Raw genomic sequence first — 26,688 nt, 5'->3', positions numbered from 1 at the left:
TCCATAAGAATCAGACAGACAGACAGACAGACAGAAATCCATTAATATATATATATATATATATATATATATATATATATATATATATATATATATATATATATATATATATATATATATATATATATATATATATATATATATATATATATATATATATATATATATATATATATATATATATAATTATAGATTATGAACGATATGTCGTTTGAGAGTGTAATTGCAAAGCATTGATTATACAATATTAGTTTTAAATTTTCAATTTTTCGCACGATTCAGAAAAACTTGAATAATTTGTGCAGTTCGTATTTTTTTTTATTCAAATAACTAAAATTGGACTGTTTTGAGAAGGGGATTATTTTTGTCGAAATTGGAACGATCTTGACCAATAATTTGAAGTAAGATTAATCAGCTTTGTTCGTTGGCAATGAAATCAATGAACTCAATGTTTTAGCTGAAGTCCTCCTTTGTGATCCTCATTTTCAATACAGCACTTGTTCGCTTACCGGACTAGAAATGCAATCCAGCTATCGAATTCCATTCGCTAACTGGACTGACACCTAACGTCAAATACAACAGAGGGGATAACTCTTCAATAGATTGTTTGATTGTCACTGGAAAAAATCTCGTGCGTTTGTGAACTTTCCCACTGTAATTGAGAGACTACTGTAATTGATTTTGCGATATTTTTTCCCTCTATTTTCTAGATAGATGCAGCGCTTAGCTTATCGTCCTCCGAAGACACAGAAACGACGGAACACCGCAATCAAGCGAAAGTGGACAATATGCTACGACAGAAGTACGGAGCATCGAACTGGAAACATCCAGGTGAACAATATTTTTATTATATTCAATAAATTGTGAAAATACAGCTTCTCTCTTCACCATAGATGAGCACACGAGTCAGGAAGTAGATTTCGAGCTTCGCAGAGCGAAAGAAAGGAGAGCACACGAAGAGGTGCTTTCTGGGCGTTATAGGAATCCAGCCTTCAGCCATCGTAAGAGTGCTTTGTGTGCTTTTGAATATTTCCCACTTTCATTTTTTCGTTACTGTGTTGCAGTAAATCATCCTACAGCAATTCCGAACGGTAGTACCCAACCTCTGCCAACCGGTGAACAACTCTCGTCAAACAGTATTAGCACTGAATTTAGTCATAGCAATTATAGTAATAACTCGTATTCGATTGACTCGAAATCACCTCAACCTCAGTTCGATGGGGAAAGCGACTTAGCAGTCGAAGTGGCCTCGAAATCCGCGCCAGCAGTGGAAGCAGTTCCGTCCGGCAAGGACCCCGTTAAAGAAACTAAAATTGGTCTCACCAAAAATGACCTTTCGTTTTCAAAATTGTATTTTTACAAATTTCAATATTACAGGTTTACCCAGCAGTGCCTCCACCAGTGACAATGAGTCCTGTGTACTTAGTGCCACCCTGGAATCGTCCGAGCTGAAGATGTGGATACGGTCAGAATCGGAAAACTCCGTACCATCGTGGGCTTCATCGATTAGCCTCGATAGTCAATCCGAGGAGGCCATTTTGGATTTTATGAAACGCTTCGTGAAGATACTTTTCCGTGAAAGTTCCTCCATTACGCTAGAACTGAAATCGGACTTTGGGCAGTATGCCAGAGTGAGTATGGATCTATGTTTTCTTTGTGTTGACCATCTGAAAACTGTTAGAGCCTCCGCAGAATGCCGACTTTTTGTCGATTGACAGTTTGGTCGGTTTCTTATTCAGTACGGAGAGGTAAGCATATGCGCACATTACATCGATTCAGTTGGATTGGTGTTTCTACTAGCAGTCCAACCCGACCCAACCATCGGACTATCAAAAGTCTGCAGTCTGCGGGGACCTAATTATTTGTAACTGGGTAACTGAATTAATATAGTTTATCAAGTCAGCTATCAGCGCCCTTATAAACAATATCAATTCAGTGAGCGTGAGTATCTCGGGATCTATACGATGTATTTTAAATTAAGCCACAATACGAAAAAAGTGTTCTGTAACGTGTAGCGTACCGTTCTTCGTTCGATACCGGTGTGACCAGTAATCCAATAGCGAGTAGTGTTTTTATCTCACCACTGCTTTTTTCATGAATGATGGGATGTTTCATTTTACAACCCTCTACAGAGAAGAGTTATACAGGAGAGGATATTTTGTTTATTGACAACTCAAATCGGAGGTCTCCGTAGCCACATTGGTTGCGCGTTCGCTTAGTAAGCGATCGATCATGAGTTCAAAACTCAGGGCCCTCATTGACCATCTTTGTGTTGTTACAGGATAGCTTCGTCCACGCAACAATCATCAGCGATGGAGATCGATCCACGGTCGAAATAAGATCGATTCATCCATACAACTGCTCTGCTCTGCAAGACACATCGGGCTGCTGTTCTATAAATAACTCAACAATGATCAATCAACTGTCTCCGCTAACCGGTCTAACTGGATAATGGAAGAACAGAAGGAAAAACTCTAACGCCTAAATGGCTATTGTGTAAATGTACCATATGCAATGGTATAGAAGGAATTCTCTTACGCCGAAAAATGGCAATTGTGTAATGTGCTAATTATTGATATGATAACCATGTGACATGTACACGATTAAAATCCGGCTCTGTTACAGCTAATATGCTAATGAGTCTGAAATAAACAAATGGGAAAAAAAACTGAAATCCTAGTTTTAGTAAAGCCGTTTAGAAGGTTATCTTCAGCTCTCGCTTGCATTCTTAATTCTCCAAGTTATTCTAGTAGGTATGGATCAGACAGTATGCCACTAGTAAAGGTTGGATAGCGCTGCATAGTCCTTACCTCAAAATGGGTATCAAGCGATATGTGAGCTGGACCTCACATGACCAAACAACGTGTTCGATGTCGTGGTAACCTTGGCCACAAACGCAGATATTGTTGTCGGCAAGATCGATACGAAAGAGTAGCGCGTCTACAAGAAAATTCTTAACACACGTCGTTCAAAGACTCCGAGTACTTGCAGTCCGTTTTCTAGCATTTTCCACGTCTCGTGCCCGTAGAGATCCAGTCTTATTAGGGAACATGTACGATTGCTAAGCCTGTTTGTATAGACCAGAGTAAGCACGAACCGCATTGACTGACTGATGATGAATTAGAGAGGTTTTAAACTATTCAGTTCATTCGCCTCTAACGAACCGCATTTATAATGCGTCTTCGGATCTCACGGCTGGTATCGTTGTTGGACGTTACCATTGAACCAAGGCAGACATATTGTTCCTCCACCTCGAACTCAGCGCCGTCGATCACTACACTATTGCCTAATCTTGTCCAGCCGTGCTCGGACCCGGAAGCCAGCATGTATTCGATTTTAGGTGCATTAATTTTCAATCCAGCCCGCTCTGCTTCATCCTTAATTTTGGTGTAGTGTTCTTCTACAACATTTGAGGTGTTCCAACGTGATCGTTTCCATTGTTATCTTCGTCATCAGCCTTTATGCCATTCAGGTATTCATCGGGGTGCTGCGTTCACCTTTCGGTCACCTCACGATCGTTCTTCAAGATACAGCTATATTCCGACACATTTCTGCTCGTGGCACGAAGCTGAATTTGAATCTGAAATTTTAATCTGGAATCTTCCTGGCAGCGCTTATTTTCCCGGAAAAGTTTGGGATTACTCTGCCCGCTTCTGTTTATGTCGCCCTACGTTTTGGAGGGTAAATTGAAGTAGCAATTATAAACCTGCTGATACGCAGCGTTTCTCTTGTGTAAAACCTGCTGCTACTAAACATCGAACCACTATTCCCGTCGTCTTTCTTCGCAACTTCGAACGAATGCGCGTATTCACATAGCTTGCTTCAATCGCGTAAGATTCAACTCTCGCGGGCAGGGTTGCCAACTATCATTTTCAAAAATCAGGAAAAAGGAAAATAAAAATCAGGAGAATTCAGAATAGCCCGTATTGTGTTGTCCGGAATGTTCGAATCGATTTCTGCAAACACAAACGCATGGTTTTTATAGACAGACACACATTTATTCAAATGTATGTGCGCAGTTTTGTTCATCATCTTTCAAACAGCTTAAAAATTGTATCCTCCCAGAATATGTTCGCTTTATACAGGGTGCGGCAGCATAACTTCCTTTTTTCAAAACTCAATAAAAACTATTGTATGCATCGGAAAATATTTATTTATTTTTTGTAATGTAGCTACATGTCTAAAGTTTTGACGTAGGATTACGTCTTTCGGGAACATATTGGGGTACAAATTGAAAATCGAAAATCGAGCACATCGTGAAAATTGTCCAATTTAAAATGCTTATTGCTCATTTATTTCATGATGGATTGATGAAATTTGTACGCTCGTAGTAGCGTTGTCCGTGTCCCGTGATCGGGTCCCAATGGTAGAATCTGTCCAAGGATGATTTTGTCGAGAGTGAAGACAGCACGTCTGTTTTCTGAGAACTTTATTCCGATAATGGCAGGAAAAACTGGGTTCCCCAGTTAAAAAACCTGCATCTTTTCATCTATTCTTCTCCATGTGCAGTTCATTGTTTTAAATTGTATAAATTCGTAGTGTGAGTTCATTGTTACAATTGCTTTTAATTCTTGTGTAATGGCGATTTTAATGTGTTGTGTTTTGTTGTGATCACCTGCGATATTTTCGTTAAGTTATCCTAGTTGTGAATGGTAATAGGGCTGTGTAAAATGTGTACTGTGGGTGTTACAAATATAAATTATAGGTGTGTACTGTCCTATGTACTGTGAATGTTACAATAAGGAGTTTTTTTTTTTTTTTATTAATCCGATTATTTTTACAGGCTCAGTTACATAAGTTTAATGGAGCCAAACTCTTAACTATATTTCAACTAGCATATATCAACATGTTGTTTCCTTAATTCTATGGTTAATGAAATAGGAAACCGATTACTCGCGGTCGACTCGAGTTTAGAAGGGTGACACATTTTCATTAGGAAAAGGATGGGATGTAAGGAGATGTGTGTTTACACTCGCACTCACATTCACATTCACATTCACATTCACATTCACATTCACATTCTCATTCACACTGACACTTCACACTCAATTCTTAAAACTATCCTTACATTTAATATGTGTTTACAATTTAACTTATTCTAATGTTAGTAGGAAGGGAACCGATAGCTCGCGAAGGACGAAAAGGAGGGGAAAAGGATGTATGAACAATCACACTCGAAGATCGATAGCTTTAAGGAAAACATATATTTGGGACATGTAATCAAGGTCTAACCGAGCCAACACATCTCTCACCGGCACATTGGACTGCTTTCCTCCAGCCCGAAGGGAGTTTTCTAAATTCGATCTGGCGACAAGATACAACTCGCACGACCAAACAACGTGTTCGATGTCGTGGTAACCATGGCCACAACCGCAGAGATTGCTGTCGGCAAGATTAAAACGAAAAAGCAGCGCGTCTAACGAACAGTGATTGGACATGAGTCGGGAGAAGGTGCGAATAAAGTCCCGACTCAAGTCCAGACTTTTGAACCACGGATTGAGGCTAACCTTAGGGATAATTGAGTGGAGCCACCGGCCCAATTCATCTTCGTTCCATTTGCGTTGCCAGTTAACGATGGTATTTTTACGAACTAAAGAATAAAATTCATTGAAGGCGATTTGACGCTGATAAATTTCGCCTTCAATTGCACCTACCTTTGCTAATGAGTCAGCCCTCTCATTACCCGGAATTGAGCAATGTGAAGGGACCCAGACAAAGGTAATGACATAACAGCGTCTGGATAAAGCACTCAAAATTTCTCGTATTCTCTCAAGGAAGTACGGCGAGTGCTTTTCCGGCCTCACTGAACGGATAGCTTCGACAGAGCTCAGACTATCCGTTACAATGTAATAGTGTTCAACAGGTCGTGAGGCGACGCTGTCCAGCGCCCAGTGTATTGCTGCCAATTCAGCAATATACACTGAGCAAGGATACTGAAGACTGTGTGAGGTGCTAAAAAAATTGTTGAACACTCCAAATCCTGTGGACTCATTCATAGAGGACCCATCAGTAAAGTACATATTATCACAATTGACACGCCCATACTTTGCTTCGAAAATCGTAGGAACGATCCCCGATCGATGATAATCTGGAATTCCATGGATATCCTGCTTCATGGACAGATCAAAATGCACAGAGGAATTGATGTAGTCAGGAAAACAAACACGGTTGGGAATATACGAAGAAGGATTAACCTGCATGGAGACGAATTCATGATATGAGCTCATGAATCCAGAATGAAAATTTAGCTCGATCAGCTGCTCAAAATTTCCGATCACCAATGGGTTCATAACCTTACACCGGATGAGGAACCGAAGAGATAATAAATTGAAGCGATCTTTTAGTGGGAGTACGCCTGCCAAAACCTCGAGGCTCATGGTATGCGTTGAGGGCATACATCCCAACGCAATACGGAGACAAAGATACTGAATTCGCTCGAGTTTAATGAGGTGTGTTTTGGCAGCTGATTGAAAACAGAAACTGCCATACTCCATCACTGAGAGAATAGTTGTTCGATACAACATTATAAGATCTTCGGGGTGGGCTCCCCACCAGGTGCCGGTAATTGTACGGAGAAAGTTTATTCTTTGTTGACATTTTTTACTCAGATACCTAATATGGGCCCCCCAAGTACATTTGGAGTCGAACCAGACCCCAAGATATTTGAATGACATAGCATGAGTGATCGGTTTACCCAAAAGTTGAAGCTTTGGTTTTGCTGGTCTATGCTTCCTAGAAAAAACCACCATCTCTGTTTTCTCCGTGGAGAATTCGATCCCTAGCCCAATGGCCCAGGTTGAAAAATTGTTCAAAGTATCTTGTAAGGGTCCTTGCAGGTCGGATTCGTTTGATCCTACGACAGACACCACTCCATCATCTGCAAGTTGTCTTAGGCTGCAATTTTGTGTAAGGCAATTGTCGATGTCGCTTACATAGATGTTGTACAAAAGGGGGCTTAAACATGAGCCCTGGGGGAGTCCCATGTAGGAGACCCGACTTACTGTCGAATCCCCGTGAGAAAAATTCAAATGTTTCTCACAAAGCAAGTTATATAACATATTATTCAATAGAGGCGGCAGACCCCGCGAGTATAATTTGTCTGACAGGACCTCTATTGAAACTGAATCAAAGGCCCCCTTTATGTCCAAGAATACTGAAGCCATTTGTTTTTTTTCGGCGTAAGCCATTTGAATTTCTGAAGAAAGCAACGCAAGACAATCATTCGTCCCCTTGCCCCTGCGGAACCCATATTGTGTATCTGAGAGTAGGCCATTCGTTTCAACCCATCGATCAAGGCGAAACAAGATCATTTTCTCCAACAATTTCCGTATACAAGACAGCATTGCTATTGGGCGGTACGAATTGAAGTCGGACGCGGGTTTTCCGGGTTTTTGAATAGCTATAACTCGTACTTGTCTCCAATCATCTGGAACAATATTATGTTCCAGAAACCGATTGAATAAATTCAACAAGCGATGTTTCGCCACATCAGGGAGGTTTTTCAACAAGTTGAACTTAATTCGATCCGATCCCGGAGCAGAATTGTTACATGAAAGGAGAGCAAGAGAGAATTCTACCATCGAAAACTCATAATCAAGATCGCACCTATCTTGTGGTATATTTCGAACAATTTTTTGCACGGGAGCGGAATCGGGACAAACCTTTCGTGCAAAATTAAAAATCCTTCGATGTGAATATTCTTCGCTTTCATTCGTTGAAGAGCGATTTCTCATGTTTCGAGCCACTTTCCATAATTTTTTCATTGACGTTTCTCGTGACAAACCTCCCACGAAATTTCGCCAATAAGCACGTTTTTTCCCTTTGATCAAATTTTTGAACTGATTCTCAAGGGCCTAAATACGTTAGAAAATTTTCAGGAGTTCCACGTTTCCGAAAAGTTTTAAATGCATTCGATTTTTCTATATAAAGCTTGGAACATTGGCTATCCCACCATAGATTGGGAGGCCTTCGGGAAATGGTGGAACCTGGAATGGGTTTCGTTTGAGCGCGAACTGCGCTGTCATAGATCAAACGAGAAAGGAAGTTATACTCCTCCAATGGAGGTAAACCATCTCTGGAATTGATGGCTAGAGCAATCGCGTCCGCATATTTTTTCCAGTCAATGTCTTGTGAGGTCATATGCCATGTTTATAGATTCAGAAGAATTCGACCCAATGGTGATGGAAATTTTGATTGGCAAGTGATCACTACCGTTGGGGTCCTGGATTACATTCCACTTGCAATCTAACGATAGTGAATTCGAGCAAAGCGAGAGGTCAAGAGCACTTGGGTTAGCAGGAGGTTTAGGTACACGTGTTGTTTCCCCAGTATTCAAAACGGTCATATTGAAGCTGTTACAAAGGTCATATATCAACGATGAACGATAGTCGTCGTACTGTTCCCCCCAGGCAGTTCCGTGAGAGTTGAAGTCTCCCAAGATTAATCGTGGCTCAGGAAGAAGTGAGCACATGTCAACAAGTTGCTTGCGGCTAACCGCAGCTCTCGGAGGCCAATACAAGCTGACAATACAGAGGTCTTTTCCTCTGATGTTTGCATGACAAGCAACAGCTTCAATCCCTCCAATAGGTGGAAGGTCAATTCGAAAAAATGAGTGGCACTTATTGATCCCCAATAGCACCCCTCCGTATCTGTCATCACGGTCCAAGCGTATAATATTGAAATCATGGAAAGAGAGATCATCTCGCGAAGAAAGCCAAGTTTCGGACAGAGCAAAAACATCACAATTGAATTTATGAATTAAAAATTTGAATGTATCCAATTTAGGGATGAGACTACGACAATTCCACTGTAAAACAGTGATATCTCCGACCTCTCTATTTAAATTAGACATCAAGAGAGATAATCATTGCAAGGAGGGGCCATGTTTGCATCAATTGTTGCAAAATTGTCTTTAATACTGGAAGCATTGAGATGACAATGGTTCTGATGGAGTCGGAAACATTAAAACACTTGAAGATTTGATCCAGAAGGTCAGACAACTTTATAAATCCCGATTGGGAAGTTGAACTGGACGAAAAAATAGGGACAGTTGGGGTTTTTGATGTTCCCTCGAGTGCTGGGTCGTTCGAAGGTGAACTATTCCCACGGAAGCCAGGAGGAACCTGATTTTGCTTGTCCGCGGCACTCGATTTTTTAGGCAAGCTAACAGGGGGTATCACCGGGGGGACTTGTTCTTGAACTTTGGGAGTGGTCACATTCTTGCGCCGGGGATTCCCTTTGGAAATAAACGGTGTGTCCCCGCTAGCTGTGTCCGCTTCCATTTCATCAACTGGCAACGAGGAAAAAGTATTGTGTGTTGAGATTGGTTGTTGTTGTTGAGTCAGTGGAGAAGCGCCCTTTAAAATTTCCGCGAATGTGCGCTTCGAGCGTTCCTTTAAAGAGCGCTTCTGTTTCTCCCAGCGACTCTTATAAGTTTCACAAGCTGAGAGCGCGTGTGGAGTTCCCCCGCAATATGGACATTTATGCTCAGTCGCACTGCAGGATTCCCCCACATGTTGCTCTCCGCAAGTTGCACAGCGCTCCTTGTTGGCACAATAATCTGAAGTGTGACCAACTGACTTGCATTTGTTGCAAGTCATGGGCTTTGGCACAAAGAGTCGCACCGGCAGTCTCAATTTGTCCACCATAACGTAGTCAGGGAGAGCGGAACCAGCAAAAGTTACTCGAAACGAGTCGGACGGCGTGAATTTAGTTTCTCCCCCTTCCTGGGAGACTTTGCCTAATTGGCGACAGTCCAAGATCTCGACTTCCATCGAGGGGAGCTTCTTGAACTTTCCATTTCCTTTTTTAATAAATTCACACGTCAGACCCGTTTCTGTAATCGCTCCCGCAATTTCTACGTTATGGCAGGGCACGTATGCGCGATATTCTAAAATGAACCGCTTGTCGACAACAATCTCGTTAGCTTGCTTCCGATCAGCCACGACAACACGCAGTTTGTTCGGGCGAACCTTGGAAATTTCGACCACGGAGGAATAATTTTTTGTCAAATCTTTCATGATCTGAATGACATTCAGAGATTTTCCTTTAGGTTTAGGTCGGAAGAAAACAACCCATGGGCCAGTTCCAGTTGCATTTTCTGGATAAACCTTGACACGGGGTGGTGACACAACAGGAGAGGAAAGTGGGGTCGATTGTTGAGCGGAAGCGGAAACAGCAGGGTTGGGTGGCGTGATCGGGAGTTCAGTGGGAGCGGGAGCGTGAGGGGGAGCGAGAACGGGAGTGGGAGCGAGAATGAGAGCGAGAACGGGAGCGAGAGGAGGAACGGTAGGAGACTGAGGGGGTGAAGAGGAGAGGTTTGCAAATTTTCTTGAGGGGGGCTTGTTTAGGTGGGTTAATTCCTCCCCCGAAAAGACTTCTTCTGAAGGGGGAACGCGTTTAAGCGACTTCCCACCTCCCGTAGATGTGGAGGGATAGACAGTGGATTCAATCTCCATGTCAACGGGTTCTCCGCATTCTGCCATATAAAGTGGCAGATGTACAGTTTTTCAGTGATTTCTCAATCTTTTTTTCTGATTATTTCTTAAACTAAAAACCTTAATCTAATAAAAAATATACTTATATCGCACACCTGTGCGGTTGAATTAGAACGGTTCCCAGCGAACCGCGTGTCGATCGTACAGCACAGCTGCAACGGTGTATGGCTCCACAGTGCGATGATGATTTCGATGACGATGATATGGCGATAAACACGCCAGCACACAGCGCCCGCGATGCAGGTCTTCTTCCTTCCGCTTTGTTTGCTTCACACTATTGCTGTCCAAAAATCCCGTTTGGGTGAAACAATTATTTCACCAGCAGCGAAAGTAACGGTATCACAACAGTATCACAAGATAACGGTATCACCAGACGGGAGAAAATACACCCGGCGGCCTCGACTTCACGAAGACGAATGAATAAGGAGTTTTATTTAATTTAATTTATTGAGATGGAACATGCCGGCCCCCTTGAAATGATTATTTCAACACGTTGTCATCCTGAAATAATTGTTGAGTTTTCATATTTACGAAAACAACCGCGCGTACCCATCGTTGCGACTGCCGCCAGGGTTACCAGCCGATTACCATCATCGTATGGAATGAACCGCGCGTTCCCACCGTTGCGACTGCCGCCTGGGTTACCAGCCGTTCACCGAAATCGAGAGCAATGGGAGAAACAATAGCGAGGACGATGTGCGGAGTACGCTGAGGAGCGGGAGGCTAGCGCTCTAGTTCTGTACTGTTTGGGGAATTTGGATCATCGCAGTGTGGAAGCGGGCACATCTTGCGGATCGTGCGGCGGTAAATTTTGTTATCACCCATCATTACATCAGCAACTCGAACACACTGATCGTCTCCAGCTATAGTTTTGACCACTCGAGCTATTGGCCATTTGGTAGGAGGTTGATTGTCTTCCTGTAGTAAAACCATATCTCCGACGGAAAGATTTGGGTTTGGGCCAGGCCATTTCTAGAGCTTCTGAAGTGTAGGAAGATATTCTTTCTGCCAACGGGACCAGAAAGATTGGAGGGTGTGTTGCATTTGTTGCCAACGCGACAGACGATTTGTTGAGAGGTGGCATAGATCTGGTTCGGGAAGTGCTTGGAGTGGAGCACCAATAAGGAAGTGACCAGGTGTGAGGGCTTCGAGGTCGGAAGGATCATTGGAGAGGGGTGTCAAAGGTCGTGAGTTGAGGCAGGCCTCAATTTGTGTTATTGTTGTGGCCATTTCCTCTTGTGTGAGCAGTGTGTCAATTGTAACTCGACTGAGTATATGTTTCGTCGATTTTACACAGGCTTCCCAGAGTCCGCCAAATGATGGAGAACGAGGAGGAATAAAGTGAAAGGTGATACCGAGCCTTGTTGATTCATCAGCTACCCTTTTCTTATGTTGTTGTGAGTGGAAAAGTTTATTTAACTCGTGGAGTTCTCTATTTGCCCCAACGAAATTGGTGGCATTGTCACAATAGATGTGCAATGGATAACCACGTCTTGCACAGAATCGTCTCAATGCTGCGATGAAAGATTCGGTTGTGAGGTTCATCACCAGTTCCAAGTGAGCTGCCTTTATCACCATACAAACGAACACGCAAATATAGGCTTTAATAGGTTCCTGTTTACGAGGAGGCTTGATATAGATTGGTCCTAGAAAATCTATACCAGTGTTGATAAAAGGACGAGAAGGCGTAACTCGAACTGCAGGAAGATCGGTTGCGCAAACGTTGGGTTGTTTCGGAAACAGATGATGCATTTATGTAATGTTAGACGTGCTTTGTTGCGGCCATCTATTGGCCAGTATCGTTGTCGAATTGTTGCGAGAAGCTGCGAAGGTCCAGCGTGTCATGCCGCGTTGTGATACTCTTGAAACAGCAGGTCGGTAAAGTAACTATTTTTCGGCAGTAATATTGGATGCTTGCGATCAAATGGAATTGGAGCATTCTTTATCCGGCCACCAACACGAATGAGTTGTTCATCATTTGACAAAATTGGCTTTAGGAAACGAAGAGGAGATTTCCTATCGATTGGCATATTTTTTAGTAGTTTTTTGTAGTCATCGCTAAAATGCTCAACCTGAATTGTTCGTATTAGGAGGTGTGCAGCAGATCGAATTTCAGAAGCAGAAAGGAATCCTGTGATGCGAGGTGAATTATTTTTCGTCAACTTGCAGTTGGCGATGAAACGATGACAATAATTATTTGCAAGCCGCCATACAAAGAGTTGTATTTTTCGAGTAGTTCTTGTAACCAGGAGTCATTTGAAGATGTACACACTGCTGAAATTGCAGCTGACTTTCGCCGTTCCAGATCGGATTCTGGCAACTTATATTCTCTCCATGTACGCGGCCATTTATGCGGAGGGTCAAGCAGCCATGTTGGTCCATTCCACCATAAGGAATTATTGATTATGGATAGCGGTGTAAGACCGCGTGAAATATGATCTGCGGGATTATCTAAGGTGGGTACATGAAGCCATGTTGCGAATTGTGTTAATTGTTGAATTTGCGCAACTCGATTTGCAACGAAAACATTCCAGGACGACGGTTGAACAGCAATCCAACGAAGCGCTATCGTAGAGTCAGACCACATGTAATATTCACAATTGAGGTTTAAACTTTCTACGATCATGTTCTGTAGATTAGCAAGAAGCAATACTGCACACAGCTCTAATCGAGCAAGCGTAGGTCGACGTCTTTCAGTAGGTGCAACTCGAGATTTGGATGCAATTAAACGAGAAGCAACTACTCCAGTAGAAAATACTGATCGGATGTACACGCAGGCACCATAAGCACGTTGAGATGCGTCGGCAAAACCATGTAGTTGGATGGAGCAAGGAATATCTGTTGCTACGAAGCGCGGGATCGATAGATCCTTCAAATTAACCATTTGTTGAATAAATTCCATCCACCAATTATGAATGTCGGGAGGGAGAGTCTCATCACACCCAAATTTTCCTTCCCAGAGTGTCTGTATGAGTAATTTGGCACTACATATCACCGGTCCAACCAATCCGAGTGGGTCGAACATACTGCATACGTATGAGAGAATATTGCGTTTTGTCGAAACGAGCTTATCAGGACCTTCTGGAATCCTAAAATGTAATTCATCGGATATGGGTTTCCACAGTACGCCGAGCGTTTTGATTGGAGCAGTGTGATCGAGTTCCAATATCGGAGATTGTTTATGCTGATCTGACGGGAACAGTTCCAGATTTTCAATGCGATTCGATGCCCATTTTCGCAAAGAAAATCCGGCAGCTTCAAGCATCTGAGATGTTTCTTTTACTGCAGTTTCTGCTTCTTCCAGTGAGTCAAAGCCGTACATCAAGTCATCTACGTAAAAGCCCTTTTTAACTACAGGTACCGCTGCAGGAAAATTATCTGCTTCGTCATCCGCTAATTTTTGTAAACAACGGGTCGCCAAATACGGAGCTGATGTTGTACCATAAGTAATTGTGGTCAGTTGGTACGTACGCAATGGTTCAGAAGGTGAATCACGCCAGAGAATTCTCTGTAGCATTTGATCCTTTTCGTGTACCCAAATTTGTCGGTACATCTTCGTCATATCGGCTGTCACGACTATCCGTTTCATTCGAAATCGGAGAATTATGAAAATCATGTTGGTCCTTCGAACCGGATCATGTACGCTCGTAGTAGCGTTGTCCGTGTCCCGTGATCGGGTCCCAATGGTAGAATCTGTCCAAGGATGATTTTGTCGAGAGTGAATAACAGCACGTCCGTTTTCTGAGAACTTTATTCCGATAATGGCAGGAAAAACTGGGTTCCCCAGTTGAAAAAACCTGCAACCTTTCATCTATTCTTCTCTATGTACAGTTCATTGTTTTAAATTGTATAAATTCGTAGTGTGAGTTCATTGTTACAATTGTTTTTAATTCTTGTGTAATGGCGATTTTAATGTGTTGTGTTTTGTTGTGATCAACTGTGATATTTTCGTTAAGTTATCCTAGTTGTGCATGGTAATAGGGCTGTGTAAAATGTGTACTGTGGGTGTTACAAATATAAATTATATGTGTGTACTGTCCTATGTACTGTGAATGTTACAATAAGGAATTTTATTTTATTTAATTTATTGAGATGGAACAAAATTTAATGTTGGTTGCTTCGTGAAATTTCATATCAATGACCGATCGTGTATTGTGAAAAATTTAACACAACTGTATGTATAAAATTGTATATGGTAGCATTGTGTTAAAAATGACTTGATATATGAATTTCAATTTTCCTAAATAAAAACCAAGGTGTGTTCCCGCTCGAGAACAGGTCTTTTGGATCAAGCTGTCTGTTTTGTTGTGTTCATTTTCACCCAAGGAAAGTTTATACGGCGAGAAAAATTGAAAAAGTGAAGAAATATTAGAAAAAAGTGATTTCCTATATGATCTACATATAGTATTAGTTGTTAGTCCAATTGAAATTGAATTGGGTTGAATAAACACTCAGAAAGTAAAAATTATAAAACAAAATTACCTTTTCTATTTCAAATGTATTTCCTCAATATTAAAGTAACATGTTTTTACTGATGAGATCAATATAAATAAAAGATTATTAGCGTGAAAATATGCTGAATAGCTACGATACATCGGACAAAACAACTATTGTAAAAAGAATGAAACGAGGCAGTACCGTTTACGTTAGCAAATCAAATTTTATTATAAGTTACTATATGAATGTGGGAGGAGTACGAAAATTAGTAAGAAAATTTGTGGAAAGACTTGTAGGTGATTCTCGTGTCATATAAACGAAAGTGATTTATAAAATATATTGTGTATATAAAACACATTAAAACACGTGGTTCAGTAAATACATATCTAAATTTTACATGAAATGAACATATCTTACTTATCTTTCATAAACTCACATGAAGCATGCTCTTTCAAGGGAAATTAATTCCGACCAGTATGACACCCATATAAAAATTTAATACGATCGCAAAGGGTTTTTTATTTTTTTTTATCTTCGCTTATTTTTCGTCGGCCTATTTCCGCCACTTTAGTGCCAATCACCGACATCAGGGAGGCGACTCCACCTGTTCCTACCTATCAGACTCAACAACTCATGAGCCGGGCCAACTTCTTTTACTTCCGCTCCGAAGGAAGACGTAACCAGAGATTTTTCGCCTCAGAAAATCCCAACGACGCCAGCTGGGATTGAACCCAGGCCGATCGGATTGTGAGGCTGTTACGCTAACCATACAACCACTGGCGCCGTCTCGATCGCAAAGGGTTAATAAGCCACAAAATTTGGAGGATCCTTAAGAAGAAATATCTCGGATTTTCAACAGCATCGAAGTCGTAATGTCAGAGCAGTGCATGAAGAGTTTTGTTCACCGTTTAAAACGCGTTATCGAAAAAGGGGAGGTCAAATCGAAAATGTCCTAAAATAAGCTTTATTTTCGTTTTTTAAAAATAAAAATCGGTTCACTTTTGTAGAAATTATTAAAATTTGTTGATAATGATGATGATGATGGTCCCGCCTCCTTCCCCTACAGAGGTTTGAACAAGACTAGTTATCTAAAAGATAATTAATTTATTTTTCTCAACATTGAAATCAGTTTAGCAAACACGAAAAACGAACTGATTTTATTTACAGATATAAGTTCAAAAAATTGCAATGTCAAAAAACAAGCCAATACTCAGTCATGTCCGCCACAGAGCCGATACGGTCCCGACGAGGCCCTTGCAGCCAAGTGGTCCACCAGAGCACAAGTCCAACCGCCAGCCTTGTTTTGGATTGACTATGAATACCCTCATTCAGAGAAATCGAGAAAATTTCCTTTACGAAAAATTTCTAGACCGGCACTTAAAAAACTTTCAATTTAATATCCTTTATATATGTGTCTCGCGCGTGAAGGTCAAACTTTTGTAGACTACTTTTATTTTTTTTCAAACTAACACAACTATAAGAACCAAGATCATGACAGACATAATAGAGATCAATACAAATTAAAAAAAAAAAAAAAAAAAAAAGATAATTCAAAAAAATTAAATAATCTACATAATATAATCCGTTCAAAAAAAAAATTAAATCGTCAGATTCATTGAAAATATTGAAAACAAACTGCAAAAAAATTGTCCACATTAAATTATCCGTTCGTATAAAATCTCGTCAATAAAGATCTTCGTCATAAAAATAAACGAAAACTCGTTCGGTTGTTAAGAAAACACAGCTTTTACATGTGAAATACAGTGCCTCTTAAATTCTGTAAGTGTTGTTGCGCATTTAATATGTCTTGGCATTGAGTCGAACCCATTTATTCCTTTGAAGTACAACTTTGAAGTTTTTAATTCATTCGCGTTTCTAGTGTTATAACTATGGAAGTCACTTCCTCTTTCAACTCGATCACACAAATATCGAGGCAGCAAACCTTTAATTACTTTTGTTGCGTGAGCGTTTAATCTGAAATACCCTGTATGAGACCACCTTTGATATATTTCATTGTAACACAGTTAGAATTTCAACAAGATAATTTCCCACATTGTTGATTGCCTAGAATAAAGTATATTTGACGTCAATTTCGTTCAACAGAGTCGTTTGTTTATTTATTTGGCTTAAATATGATAATTTCAGCTGTCTAGTTTTTGTAAGAACATTTCAAAATTCATAAGTATTATCAATAAAAAATCAGAACAATCGACAGATTTACATGTCAATAAGTGGTGACCTTGACATTTCGGTTATTTACCTATTTACCTGGATTTCTCCATATTTTCCCATGTCACCGAAACTGCGGCCTTGTGTTCATCAACCGAGGTGTACTGCTTACCCACAGCGTAGATTCTGCGTACTAGGATCCCCCAAAGATTTTCAAGTCTCAAGTCTGGAAAGCGAGTCGACCAGTCCAATAAGTCATGTTTTTGGTCCTTAATCCATTGTTTAGTTTACTTGCTGGTATGAAAAGCGGCATTGTTTTGCTGGAATGTGAATTTTTTGCGACGATATCTTCGCAAAAACGGTAGGAGAGAGGATTCCAGACCATGTGTGTAATCCTTGCTATTTATTTTGAAGGATGTGAAAGCAATCTTGAGTTTTCTGGTTGCACAGAATCCCGTCAAATCCATGCACGAACCTTCAACAAAGCTCGTGGTTGGAAAATGCTGTTCATCTTTCCATAAATCACGCCAGTACCCGTTGAAACTACCAGGACCATTCCAATTGAACATTTTTTCGTCACTGAAGATAACCTAGCAAAGTTAAAAGCAAAAAACTGCCGTCTTTCGATGTGTAAGATTAGGAGCTTTTACCTTTTTAGCTTTCTTGATGTAACGACTTTTTACCAAAACTTGACGAATTGTCTCCCGGGGAACATTTAAATTCAAAGATTGATTTTTTTGCATAAGTGATTTTGAGGTATTCGTAGCTGTTCTAACTATTTCTCGTTCAGCCCGGTTAGAGAGCTTCGATTTACGTGGAGCTTTCTTCTTCTTACCGTATCCTTGAGAATTCGCTAAATAATTGAGCACTACTGAATGGTATCCTCCAATCCGACGAGTAATTTCTCTGGTACCAACATTTTCTTGGTGAAATACATCGATTTGTCCTTTACTAATACCAATACCAACACTAGAATATAATACCAATACACTAAAATATAAATTGAAGCGCAGTTTGTTTACAAAGACACAACGCAGCAAGATCATCTGGTCTTATCGAAGTTGGACAGAGTGCACAGGCGACACGCCTGGAGGTGGACACGGTGGAGGAATTTGTGTTGGTAGAAATCAATGAGTCTTAGACCGTTTTCATTAGTCAATTGGTGTGCGCTTTACATACCCATTACCGGCTTCAGCTCCTCCTCTTTACTAATTTGAGCATTGAAATTTCTGACGATGGTCTTGATGGTCTTCATGTTTTGAGCATAGTTAAAGTCGCGTTGCAGCTGCGCGTATTGGACTTTGTCATCATCGAGGCTTCCGAGGGGAGGGCTATGCACGTTGATGATACTGATGTGTGTTAAATGCCCATCAATGCCAAAAGTATGTACTTTCGTGTTTTGATTGGTCACCACACTTTTTTTTTGACGTAGAACTACGTCTTTCATTAAGGGTGTCAAATCAGAAAACAGGTCACGTTTTTATGAAATAAAGTTAACGTTAATAACTATTTTTGCCGCGAACGGATTTTGGCGATTTACATACTAAAGATTTTGTTTAATATGCCATACAATAGAATCCCCTGGTCAGTAAATGGTTAAAATTCATGAAAACTTTAAGTGTTTAAGTGTTGTTTTGTATGGGAACATTTGTTCTGTCCATTTGAGTGCTTTCCCGAATATCAATAACGAGCAACTTATCGACGACGAACGGAGGAGAAATCGTAGGATTTAAAGTTTCCGTGAACAAAGGAAAAGAAGAAGAATGAAGGGGAATACTTGCCTAGAGTATAAACAGTGGATCTCGCTGAGGCAAACTTTCATTCGGCATCGGACTGTTGAGTAATCCAGTTCACTTTGCTTTCGCTGCGCTTCGATCTAAGATTGGACCCCACCAGTGGTAATCCAACTTGGAAATCGTCGTTTGATTTTTCGGATCGTTTTTCGCGTTATTCGTATCGTGTTTTCTTTTTTCCGCGTCATAAATTGGACGCTTCGCGTAGTGTGCGATGAGCAAGAAGAAGAGGAAGGCAGGCTCAAGCCCTGCAAAAAACGAACGCATTGCCAGGGGCAATAAAATTTCGAGGTAAGCGTCATCTAATGATGCACGCGGGGTTGGTGCAGTGAAAAGCGCTCGCACTGAACCGAGCCGTCGCAAATGTGACACCGCACCGAACAACAGCGAAGTAGGCGATTTCGGCGCGTCGGTCGAAAATGTAAACGCCCAGGCAGCAACCAAAATCAAGCTCCCCCCGCTGGTGGTGAAGGCGGTCGCTCTTCACAAACTCATCAGCGAATTCGCATCGATGTTACAGCAGAGTACAAGCTGTGTGGCATAATTCAGTCTTTTTCCAAGCAGTTAACATTGTTTATTTTCCGTCTTCATAAGGGCTTCGTTGGTGCCTTTGATAATGCATCAATGCATTAAACTGACGTTATGGCGAAGCAGACGTTAAGGTTGTGCACCAAAAAATTATTTGGGAATACCAAGCATCTTGAATGTCTTACTAGAATGTTATAAGTTATTTGGGTTCGCGTGCCAGTCGCAAAACTGCCTTCAACTAGGACTGCATTTGCGCTAATATTGATCATAATGAAGCATTGCTACTCTTTTTGTTAATAGCAACCTCAAAAGTTATTGTTAAAGTGTTTAGTCATCAAGAAAGTAAATGTTCTGGAATTTTGTTTGTGATAAGGTTTCGCTTATCAGTAGCAAAACTTCCTCCACTAAGGGTGACAGCTGCGCTTCTCTCGAGCATGAGAAAGTAATGCAACTCTTTTCGAGGCCAGTAATATTAACAGAAGCGTTTCTTTTGAGAATAGCGCAAAATGATGAGAAATGTTTATATTGCTAGTAGTTCCAAGCCACCAATGTATGGCTCTGTATGCATGCTATGGTGAACGCTTGTTCGGCGCTTGGTTTACGCTTAGTTTGTACGAATGATATCTAGAGGTGCGATTCCTTTGAGGCAATACTAAATAACATGTAGCATGATATTTGATACTTGCAAGTGTTGTCATTGTTGTTGTTTACATGCGGTGCCAAAGATATATTGATGTAGTTATGAGATATAGAATAATGGTGCTGGTGCAACATGTATATAATCGACTGTAGCCGAGTCTATGTCAACTTCGAAAAAGGCCACCGGAATAGCCTTCGAGGTAAATTTTCAATGCATTGACATGAAATAAATTGCGACATACGATTGTTTTACGAGGGCAAGAATGAATCATCAATCAATTATCGTCAACTGATTCTACAATGAAAAAATCATTTCAGAGATTATTCTACTAAGCAGTTGTTTCTAAAATTTCACAGCATTATAGAATAATATCCGAAGGTATAAACAAGCGACTTATATAAAATAACAGCGTAGTTCTACGTCAACAATGCGGTCGTATCTTGGACACAACCTCCTATAATTTTTTTTATCCAAAATATATATTTTTATTAAGGCTCATATGGCGTCAACCTGACGGGGCCGGGAGTTCAATATTTCGACAATGTTTGCCTTATAACTATGTTAGTAATATGTAACCGATTACTCGCGGTTGGCTCGAGGTTAGTATTGCAAGTGTTTTCGTAATTGTGATGTTGCTGTCTCCAATGCTCTGTACCTGTGCCCGACACGGGATACTTCCTATTGGGATGCAGCTGACCATTAATCAGCAACGCCCCCTAGTCTGTACCCCATATCTAGCGTAGTGCGTCTTCTCGACTCGAGGAATCCAGGATAGAATGGTCACTAGCTGGCGCAAACATCAGCTCGTGTAGAGTTGTCATGAGCGGTACAACCTTTGGCTCTTGTTGAATGATCAGTGGACTGCACAACCTTTGGCCCGTGTATCTGTAAAGAGTGTGTGTATGTATTGCCGCGACTAAATAAAAGTTTATAGATCGGATAGGAGGGATATGAAACGGGGACACAACGAAGGAAACATCATTAAATGTTGACATCGGCGTTTCTGAGGAACAGGTATAGATGATATAACCAGGTATGGGTAAAATCGTATCGAAATTCGTTCAACAAAACTCATTCACTGATAAAACTCACCCTTCTATTCTCCGTTAATGCCTCACTTTATTTGAGACAGAAAACATTCACCTATCCTCTTCGCAAAGTTCATTCTCGATTAGAAATGCAGTGGTTCGGGAGATCTGACGTGGGATTATGACGTGGAGGGATGAGCAATGGGTATTGCCAATCTCCGAGAAAGGTAACAGCTCCTCTAAGCGAGTTGACGCCGCTATAAGCGTCTTTGCCCAGTCCTGGTGGTGCTTGGGACGTTAACCAGTGACACTGCGGATGGTTCTCAACTAAACAAAAAACAAACACAACCAATAACTATGAAAACAAAGTCCAATTTTGAAGGCATCATGTTTTTTTTTCAAACAAAACTAGCTGACTGGCTTCAATTAGATATGTCGATAATCTAAATCGGTTTAGTAGTTCAGAAGATATGAAATTTTGAGAAAAACTACATTTTTTCGAAAATCCGAGAACCATTTTATCGGTTAGGTATGGAATGGCCGTATTAATAAAAAAATTCGCTGATTAACATTCATTGACGAACTAAATTATCCTCTACTACGAATGGCCCGTTTATTTAAAAAAAACTCTACAATATAATAGAAAAATATAGGAGTCGATCGGGAACTACTCTCAAACATCATCCTTTTACATAGAGTAATCAGAATGGACATCTCTTTAGTTTAATTTATTTCTTACAAAATAATGAGACAGAAAAAAGGTAGTTCGTGGGTCAGTGAGTTAAAATGAAGTGATATATTTTAAATCAAAATAATCGTTTCTGAAATATATTCTTTACTCAATTCGACACCCATTCCAATCAATGTTCAAATGTTCAATTTATCACTGTTTTTCCTCAACAGACGGAAACTGGTCGGCTTTGGTTCTCCCGCTTGGTTAACGCACAAAGGGCCAAATCAAAGCGAGTGGATGAATCGACTTTCTACTCACTGATCCAGTATTTCGCGATTGTCCTGTTCGAGTGTGCCGAAAGTGAAGATTTTTCTCCGGCCAAAACGCTCATGAACATGTGCTTCACTTTCTATCATGACAGTATGGGATCTATCGAATAAAATTATGCCGCCATAAAGCATTTTTTAAATAGTTCTATCGTTCCAGTTGATGTTCCTGGTTGTGAACCGTACCGTGAATACTTGTACACCTATCTGAGAGATCAACCTATCTGGCATTCGCTGCGCTTTTGGAATGCAGCATTCTTCGATTCGCTGCAAACTGAGAGGAAGCATCAGCCGGTGCCACCCACAAAAAGCACACCCACTGTCATTATGTCTCAATCTAACCAACAGCTGAAATTCGACGAGGCTAACAGTAGCAATAATAAACTTGGAGTGCCCGAGAGCGAGCATAATGAGCGATCCTCGTCTACCAGTGCTTGCGATCGAACCGATCCTCTCGATTTGCGGGAGGACAAGAAGTATCATCAGAATCTCAGTTTCGGTCAGTTGGGGTAAGGTGACACAGTCAATGATTAGAAATATGAGTGACCGCAACTTGGAGTATTTGTATCAAACTTTCAGAAGCTTTACGTGCAACATGCATGCCTTTGGTCTCAGTCGGGAACTATGCTACGACTTTCTTATGAAACAATGTATAATAGCTAACTTGAATGTCGGTAAGATTTGGAATTGAATTAGTGTTGCATGGTTGTATAAACGAGTAATACCTCTGTTTCACATTCAGAGCAACAAAAGTTACTCAAGGATAATGTCGACCGGATGTATCGTGAAACGGACCCATGGCGTGAGAACTAGGAACAACTGGTGGACGAACTTGTTACCACTCAATCAAGTAGCTGTTTTTAAAAGTATTTCAAATTGTATATTTCCAACTACCGCTGCAGAAAGCAAACAAAAAAAGTTTTTCTTCTACATCTACACAAACACGTAAAACAACCAAATAGAAATTAGAACGCGGCATTAAACGGTGAGAATGTACAGTAAAAGAAGCATAATTGATTATCGTAGTGCAGAGATACAAAAAGTTTGTGATATATTTTGTGATTTTTAGCCGAGAAGTGTCTGTTTATATTATTAAGTTTTTGTTTTTTGATGCAGAAGTGCAACTTAAAGGTTTGCTGGTTTTCTACCATACATTCGGCCACAATCGTTAATCGAAACTAGAAACAAAGATGCAACTATAGATCGATAAGTATTTTTACACATTCCGAACTAGATAATATGATATGAAGAAACATACAAAATTCAACCGAACGTTTATACGTTTTCGAAGTGATCGCACTGTTATAGGTATCGTACAGTATAAGTGAGAGAGATGGTTTGATATGATAAGACAATAAAGAAGGGATGAGGTTGGTAATGTTAGCAATACTAAATCGTCGCCGGAACCATTCCGCTGCGATACGCACTTAATATGCTTCTTTTGAAAAAAACTAACTAGAGTAATAGTAGGGTGTCGGACGAAGGGCGTGAAAGGCATTTTCTAACAAGGTTCAGGGAAAGGACAACAAAGAAATGAAAGGATCAAGTTCGGTGATACTAGCTGATGATTTATACGCAACCGGAAAAGTCGTACCGAGAATACGCATTGTTAAATTTTACAAATTTGTTACCAATCCAGAGTGAAATTATGAAATAGATAAGAGAAATACAGTATATCGATTTGACCAACTAAATTGCTCAACTGGTTTTCGCTTCCATGGTGGGATTTGAATCCTCTAGGTAAGATTTATTTCCAATGTTGATTTCAGTAACCATCGGTTTGTTACCAATTGCGTTTCAGCATTTCATATTTCATAAAACTAGAAATGGGCGAGCGCTCACGAGTCGCTCATTTTAGCCGGTTCGTCAGAACGAGCGTACGATTCACGGTTCTCAACATATGAACCATGCTTCAAAAAAGATCCGGGTTAAAAAAACCGTTTTTCAAGAGTCTCGGCTCAAAAAGAGCTGTGCTGTGCGAATCGTTATAGTATCGGGTCCATAAACTACACGAATTTTTTCGGCCGCCTTCGTAGCAGTTTTACCTCGCATATATTGACAATATACGACATTTCTTTTTCCCCAACCCAATATATTCGATGGCGATGAATAACTACAATTTTATTGGAGAATATGGAATATTCTGTTCAATCGATTGCGAAGATTCTGTGAATATATCATACCAAGAACATATGTCACTTTTGTTGAAAAATAATCCTCTTAAACTATGAACTCCGACGTTTCACGTGATTCGTTTTCTTTGTTTTTTTGCCATTGGTAGATAAAAAGCTAAAAGAAGAAGCAGCTTTGTAAGTGTAATTATGATAATTGCGCAACTCGGATAGGCCCCTGTTTATTCCAAAAAGTTTTTTATTTCTTAGACATGTGTTTTTTTTTATCCTCAAAATGTCTACCGGACGGCGTGATAGTAAATCTGAAAGCGAGAGAAGTAGTGACAACGAAATAGTGCGAAGCTTCATTTGCATATAGTTCCTCAATATCCGATTCGGATCTTGAGGAATTATAAGCAAGTGAAGAGCTGGACAATATGTTAGAAGTACTTATTATAGACGACATGAAGATATAAAAGTTTTTAATATTAACTTTAATTTTAGAGAATAATGTTTTAACAGTACATTCAAAATGTGATTTTTCTAAAACGGTTTATGTATTTTCCAATTAGTTGTATTAAGGAGTTGTATTAATAAAAATGATTAGTTATTTTGAATTTGGATTTTTAGTGATCTAATGTGTTCCGCTAGTCAAGCCATTTCGTTTGATACTCATATTGATGAATTGAAAAAAAAAGTCGCCATTTTTTGATTTCGGCCGTTTTGGATTGGCATTTTTCTTAAACAACTGTGTTCTACTAGTCAAGCCCTTTCATTTGATACCCATATCGATGGGGGTTTGATAAAATATGTAGTCCGCCATTTTGTAGCGGCCTTAGTTGGATTTGCTAGATCTTGAAATACACAATTTTCTAATGACAGCAGGGATAAAGGCGTATTCCAAATTTCATATCAATTGGTGAACAGGAAGGGGATTAAATTTCTCTTGATGTGGAACAACCCAACAGATAAACATACAAACATACGAGGGCGGTCCGATAAGTACTTAGCCTCATCGCCCGATGGTGTCAGTATCGCAAGAGAGATTACATTCAGTACATTCTCGTGAACGGCTAATGTCAAAATTTCAGCCGTATCGGACTCGCAGTTTTGTTTTGACACTGTGACACTTCTACAATAAAAAAAAAAACATTTCAGAGCGACCAAACTGGTAGAATGGTTATTTCAAAATTTTCGTTGCATTATAAAATAATATCCACAGTTATAAACAAGCGACTTGAATTAATCCATAGCGTAGTTCTACGTCAACAATGCGGTCGTGTCTTGAACACAACCTCTTATAATTTTTTTGAGCCGAGACTCTTTCAAAAGCGGCTCTTTTTGAGCCGAGACTCTTTTAAAAAGCGGCTCTTGTATGAACCGCGGATTTTTCTTGAGCCGAGACTCTTCCGGAAAGCGGCTCTTTTTTGAGCTGCGGTTCATTTGTAAATAACCGTGGATCGTACGCTCGTTCTGGCGAACCGGCTCGAATGAGCGGCTCGTGAGCGCTCACCCATCTCTAATCGGTGCAGCTATTACACTTTTTCGAGTTGTTGGTCTGCTTGTTGCATATCTTCAGAGAATTATTTTGTTTTGCTTTGCGTCCCTTATATTTTCTTTTGGGAAAAATTTCAGAAATGCTCAAATACATGCAACTAGCTGACCCGGCAAACTTCGTCACGCCCAAAATTTGTGTTTTGTTATCAATACCTACACACATCCACGTTTTCTTACTATGAGCAAGTTCATGGATCCAATCGTAGAACTGTTCATTGATTGATCTTCTAATCGACCCCGTTGAATTTACGCTCCCCCCTCACCTCAGAAAGGTGGGAGGTGTGTTGATCCACCTTAGAAATGTTTCTCGCCCCCTAAAACCTCCACATGACAAATTTGGCTCAGTTTGCTTGATTATTTCTCGAATTATGCAGAAATGTATGCTTCATTTGTATGGCAGTCCCCTCCCCCCCTCAAAGAGAATGGAGGAGTGTCTATTCACCCTGGAAATGTTTCGTGTCCCCTAAAACATTCGCATGACAAATTTGGCTCCATTTGCTTGATTAGTTTTCGAATTATGCAGAAATTTGTCTTTCATTTGTATGGCAGCTCCCCTTAGAGAAGGGGGGGTGGAGAGTCTAACCACCATAGAAACATTTATTGCAGCCTAAAATTTCAGTATGTCTAATTTGGTTTCATTTGCATGATTAATTTTCGTGTAATGCAGAAAATTGTGTTCCTTTGGTATGGCAATCCACCCTTAGAGAGGGGGGTGGAGAGTCTAACCACAAAAGAAACATTTATTGCACCCTAAAACCTCCATATGCCTATTTTGGTTTCATTTGCTTGATTAATTCTCGAGTTATGCAGAAATTTGTGTTTCATTTGTATGGCAGCCCCCCCTTACAGAGGGGGGTGGAGTATCTTACCACCATAGAAACATTTATTGCACCCTAAAATCTTCAGATATCAAATTTGGTTACATTTGCT

General features: G+C 40.4%; 1 protein-coding gene across 2 annotated transcripts in view; it reads left to right on the top strand.

Annotated features, from left to right (window-relative positions):
- LOC129779807 (uncharacterized protein KIAA0513) overlaps positions 1-24,702 on the top strand; it is a 45,499-nt gene extending 20,797 nt beyond the window's left edge. Inside the window, exons 2-9 of one of the 2 annotated variants that reach the window (XM_055787516.1) lie at positions 715-831; positions 894-1,001; positions 1,065-1,316; positions 1,378-1,631; positions 21,995-22,184; positions 22,251-22,599; positions 22,670-22,764; positions 22,833-24,702. In XM_055787516.1, the coding sequence (XP_055643491.1) occupies positions 789-831; positions 894-1,001; positions 1,065-1,316; positions 1,378-1,631; positions 21,995-22,184; positions 22,251-22,599; positions 22,670-22,764; positions 22,833-22,903 (1,362 nt within the window). In that variant the 5' untranslated portion in view covers positions 715-788 and the 3' untranslated portion in view covers positions 22,904-24,702. Of the gene's footprint in view, positions 1-710; positions 832-893; positions 1,002-1,064; positions 1,317-1,377; positions 1,632-21,994; positions 22,185-22,250; positions 22,600-22,669; positions 22,765-22,832 lie in introns of both variants that reach the window. The other variant, XM_055787515.1, reaches the window with a different exon arrangement.
- Positions 24,703-26,688: the final 1,986 nt, after the last annotated feature.

The sequence above is a fragment of the Toxorhynchites rutilus genome, chromosome 3 (assembly GCF_029784135.1).
Source record: "Toxorhynchites rutilus septentrionalis strain SRP chromosome 3, ASM2978413v1, whole genome shotgun sequence".
Classification (NCBI taxonomy): domain Eukaryota; kingdom Metazoa; phylum Arthropoda; class Insecta; order Diptera; family Culicidae; genus Toxorhynchites; species Toxorhynchites rutilus.
The sequence above is the reverse complement of the archived record's forward strand: the minus strand, read 5'-3'. Positions and strand labels throughout refer to the sequence as shown.